General features: G+C 39.4%; 1 protein-coding gene across 1 annotated transcript in view; it reads right to left on the reverse strand.

The window, feature by feature from the left end:
* The window catches only part of LOC106533818 (retinoic acid receptor beta), a gene marked incomplete at its 5' end in the record, with an annotated part of 108,437 nt that extends 106,545 nt beyond the window's left edge, over positions 1-1,892 (reverse strand). Inside the window, 1 exon segment of the mRNA XM_014030259.1 lies at positions 1,744-1,892. Coding sequence (XP_013885713.1) covers positions 1,744-1,892 — 149 coding nt within the window.
* Between the last annotated feature and the right edge of the window lie 3,029 nt (positions 1,893-4,921).

A 4,921-nucleotide genomic window follows, 5' to 3' on the forward strand; every position in this document is an offset into this window, starting at 1 on the left:
GTTAGACTGTAAAACACATCATGATGTCATCAGTTAGACTGTATAAAACATCATGATGTCATCTGTTAGACTGTATAACACATCATGATGTTGTTAGTCATTTGGACAGTTCACCTACAGTACACTGCCATCACTAATATGCACTTGCACATACATTCATTTTTGTACTGTACTTTATTTATGTATATAAATATGCATATGTGTTTATATGTGTATATGTGCATTGGTATATTACATTACTATATATCACGTGTAAATTGTGGGGTTGTTTTGTTTGTTATCTTTTATTTATTTTTCATTATTCTTCTCAGCCTCTCTTGTATTAAGCTGCAGTAATGTGCAAATTACCCCACTGTGGGATCAATAAAGTTTTATCTTATCTTATATTATCTTACTTACCACACTAGTCAATCTGGTGCCAGGGTTGTTACTTCCCACAGCAGCCACTCATCTGGCTCTGCCCCTGATTAATATCCCTCTCTCAGATATTTTTCGTGGTCATCTAATTTAGCATCGTTCTGCTGTAGTTGTTGTTTTACTGAAGACTAAGAGGTGTGTTGTTTAAACCACAGGTGTTTTGCAGCCACAGTTTAAATTATAGGAATTTATGAATTTCTCTTTTCTTTTAAAAAGAAAACAAACTTCCAACTGTTTTTGTGACCTAATGTGGTTTTCAGAGGGACATTTTATTTCAGAGGAGACATGATGCTGACTGAATATGACTTTGGGTCATTGTAGATGCTTTTGTTATCAGCTGCATATGTATGAACTTCTGGTGGTCCATATGCTACTATTCCATTATGACAAATAAATAATTCAGTTCTGTCCAACAAACAGACCAGTTTAGACTGGGTGACACACCACAACGTCCTGCTGACATCAATGAAATAACCCAGCTTTCTTCTTTGTATACGTCCACTGATGATGGAATCATTGCAGCCTTTGTACACTTGTAAAGAAAGGACAGTTTTTCAATAGTTCAACATCTTACTTAGACTACAAACCAGTTTTATAATATTAAAATCACACGGCTCTGACAGCAGGATTTTTGACGAAACCTTTTACAGAGACTCGCAGTGTGTCTAAAGTTTGACCAACATTCAGAAGATGAGAATCAAGACTTGTTCATCAAAGAAGATGAATTACAGTGAAAGACAAAAGTACAGTTAGAAAATGTTTGGGATAAATGAAGTTTTACCATTCAGAGTAATGTGAAACATAATAATAGATTTCCTTTATGATCTATACTTTATTTACAATGGGACATAGTAAACATATGTACCAATAGGATGTGATAAAAAGGGGAAACCCTTCTGTAAATCTAGTGTATTCATTCTGTTTTGGTTTTTTTATCCTTGGGTCTTAGCACAGTCTGTTTAAAACCTGTCACAGGTGTGRTGGACCTCTGATGTTTGGCCTCAGTGGCTCCCTCAGGTTCTAAACATGTTTGTTTTCAGAGCCAAACCATGGCTGGCTCCCAGCTGATGGTCCCGTTTTGGTTTAAGTCTCTGAAGAGTGAAGCTGCTCATTTCTCTCAGCTGGTAGCTATATCTGCTTTTCTTCTTTAATTCAACAGAGTAAATGATGACTAATACAGGCATGCAGGTTCTGGATGAATAATGCTTTGAAGTTTTCAAGGTTAAATCTGTTTTATTCTAAATGAAACCTGAGCTGTGTGTTGAATCATGGAGAAGGGATTCAGATCGTCACTTTGTGTGATAAAGCAAAAAAAGAGAGTCCTACCTTGCAGCCCTCACATGCACTGACACCATAGTGGTACCCAGAGGACTTGTCCTGGCAGACAAAGCAGGGTTTGTAGACTCTGGGAGGGGGTGGTGGGGACGGTGGGCTTGAGACGAGCTCCTCAGAACTGCTGCTCTGTGTCTCAGTGGCTGCAGGGAACACAAACAAGAAGACATTTGTAGCAGGAGGGATCGCTCGTTTTAACATAACCTCTTGACCCTGCAGGTCATCATTGGATTTTTCCTATTTTTGTAATAAATTCTCATAGGCTGGTGTCATAATAAAGAAACTACACATTGATAATTCGATGTTAGGGTATGTTCACAGTCCGAACGTGACAAATCCCACCCAGGTTTTTTCAAAATGTGGTACAGAACTGGACACATATCTGATGCTTTTCAGAGCGACTGCAGTGTGAACGCTCATGTCTCATTACATCAGACTTTTTCATCAGTGAGGTGGGGGTGAAGGATCAATAAAGACACTAACTTCTTTATTTTATTTTTATTTTTTTTACCGTGTCCTGTCCGGCAATGTGAAACTCAGAATTGATGTCTGAGTGTCCAAATGAAGCCCAACAGTTTTACTTTCACAAGTGCAACATAATGGCATTTTCACCATGATGCTCCACTTGATATATATATTCAAACCTTTTATTATAAATTCTTTAGGAATTAATTCATTATAACGGACACGAGGACAGAAAAAGTAAACAGAGAAGAGAAAAAGGAGAAAAGTGAAGAAAGAGATTGAAAGGCAAACAAGAAGATATGAGAGATGCATTAAGAAAACACAAGACAACACATTTGAAGCCTGACTCCACACCTGCAACAAGAGAGAAGACACAGAGCAACAAAATATATGTGTATATAATAATTACAGCCTCACTGAAAGTACTCAGTAATTTTTATGAGTAGAATATGATAATTTTAAAATACATACTGTACATACATATTTAGTGCCCAATGCAAAGACATTAACTTCAAGTCATGCTACTTAAATCTGTAGCTCTACACGTCTTCAGCTACAGACCAGTTGCTTCATCTTTTTTTCTTTTAATTTTCCATGTACTGGATGACTGAGAATCCACAACAATATATGACAGTAATGTTGTCAGACCGCATTAATACTAAAGTTATTCAATCGATATTTTAGTTTTAGCATATTGCTTTATTCTAAAGGTAAAATGCTGCACCGGAGCATCCAGTCAGAGGCAGGTTCAGATATAAACACTGAACTAAACAATCGTGTCAGACAATTTATTTTGATTATTTTCAAGGGTTTATTGATTCTTTTTGTAGCTAACATTTCTTTTAACTAAAYGCAAACTTGTGCTTCATCCTGATTGGTCATTTGTTTTCTTAATCCTGAGACCTGGTGGTCACACAGATCAGAAGATGTTGAGCAGGAAAGCCAGCTTACCTTCTCACATGTTGACAGTTTCAGCTCTGTTACTACCTGCAGCACAGAAGTGCATTAGAGCAGCYGGGTCGGATGTTATTAGTCCATTAAATGGAAGTTATCAGCAGTTATCAGTCCCACAGAATGACTTCAGACTGTGCTGACAGTGCCCCCTAGTGGGTTACCAGTTCCATATACTGTACATTGGAATGCAGCAATCTGCTACCGCCGGAGTCCGGTCTACTTTATCGTAGCCCATGTCATTTTCTCTGAAATTAACCCTAGTGGCTTTATGCCTCATATTAACCAGATTGTATTAAAAAACTTTAGCAGTTTTATGCCTCATATTAACCAGATTGTATTAAAAAACTTTAGTAGTTTTATGCCTCATATTAACCAGATTGTATTAAAAAACTTTAGTAGTTTTATGCCTCATATTAACCAGATTGCATTAAAAAAACTTATTGGCTTTATGCCTCATATTAACCAGATTGCATTAAAAAAACTTATTGGCTTTATGCCTCATATTAACCAGATTGTATTAAAGAACCTTAGTGGTTTTATGCCTCATATTAACCAGCTGACAGTCTGAAGCCATTCTATGGGACTGATAACCGCTAATAACATCCATTTATTGGATGATAACATCCGTAGCAGGTTATCAGAGTGTGGGTTGTCACGTCAGGGCAGCCAGAGGGCCTCTAAATCCCAGCTTTAGGTGTTCTGTGAAAGATCCTAATGCCTGGGTGGTGTGTGTTGGGGTGGTGTGTGTTGGGGTGGTGTGTGTTGGGGTGGTGTGTGTGGGTGGGTGCTACTATCTGAACTCAACTCATCAACAGAATATTATCTTAGAGTGAAATATTGAGTTGATTAACACGTCAGTAGTTGTAGCAGGTTTATAGACTAACAGAAGTCTAATCAGATGTGATGGTGATCACAGACTGTCTACTCAAACATGTAAATTAAACAGCATGCTACACCTGGTGACAGCTGATGGCAGCACACGTTAACATACTGCACATGTAGAGAAAAGATACTTTGTGTTTCTGATGTTTCTGTTGTGTGTTTGCGACGGCTGAGTGGTCCCATACTGAGGGGAGGCAGGGCAAGCATTCAGCCTTGCTGCCTATTTGAAACTCATGGCTGCTTTTAAGAGGCAGCATGGCCACCTGCAGACAGATGGGACGCACAACTGGAGATGCATTACACCACTCTGTGTGTGTGTGTGTGTGTGTGTGTGTGTGTGTGTGTGTGTGTGTGTGTGTGTGTTCATTGGCTACCTGTGCAGGCTATATCAGGTGCACGGAAGCTTTTTTTTTCCATTTTCTGCGTGATTAAACTTTGAGTCGACTCCTCTGCATGTTAACATACACAGAAAGCTCCATTAGAGACATAAAGGCTGCTGACGGACAGGCACGCACAACAAGTCTGTCTTTGAAACAGACGGGGAAACCACGCAGCTGTGGCGGCTCTTGAACCCTTAGCCCCTGGCTGAACCTTCCAGTGGGGTCGACCAGAAAAGCACACGCTCCCTGCTGAAGGTTTCAGGCTGAAAGTGGGGAAGGACTGGAAAAAGCAGTTGTCCTGATTGGTCCATCCACAGGCGCTGAGACACCAGGTGCAGGTGATACACCACAGCCGCTGGCTTTTATTAAATTTATATCAGACAGGGCTGAACTGGACTAAATGACTTCATATTGGACATAAAGTCACTTCTACACACTTCTGCACTTTAAAGCAGAGGTTCTCAAACTGGGGTCTGTGAGAGGTATCTTGG

Source organism: Austrofundulus limnaeus, unplaced genomic scaffold (genome assembly GCF_001266775.1).
Source record: "Austrofundulus limnaeus strain Quisiro unplaced genomic scaffold, Austrofundulus_limnaeus-1.0 Scaffold1029, whole genome shotgun sequence".
In the NCBI taxonomy this organism is placed as follows: Eukaryota; Metazoa; Chordata; class Actinopteri; order Cyprinodontiformes; family Rivulidae; genus Austrofundulus; species Austrofundulus limnaeus.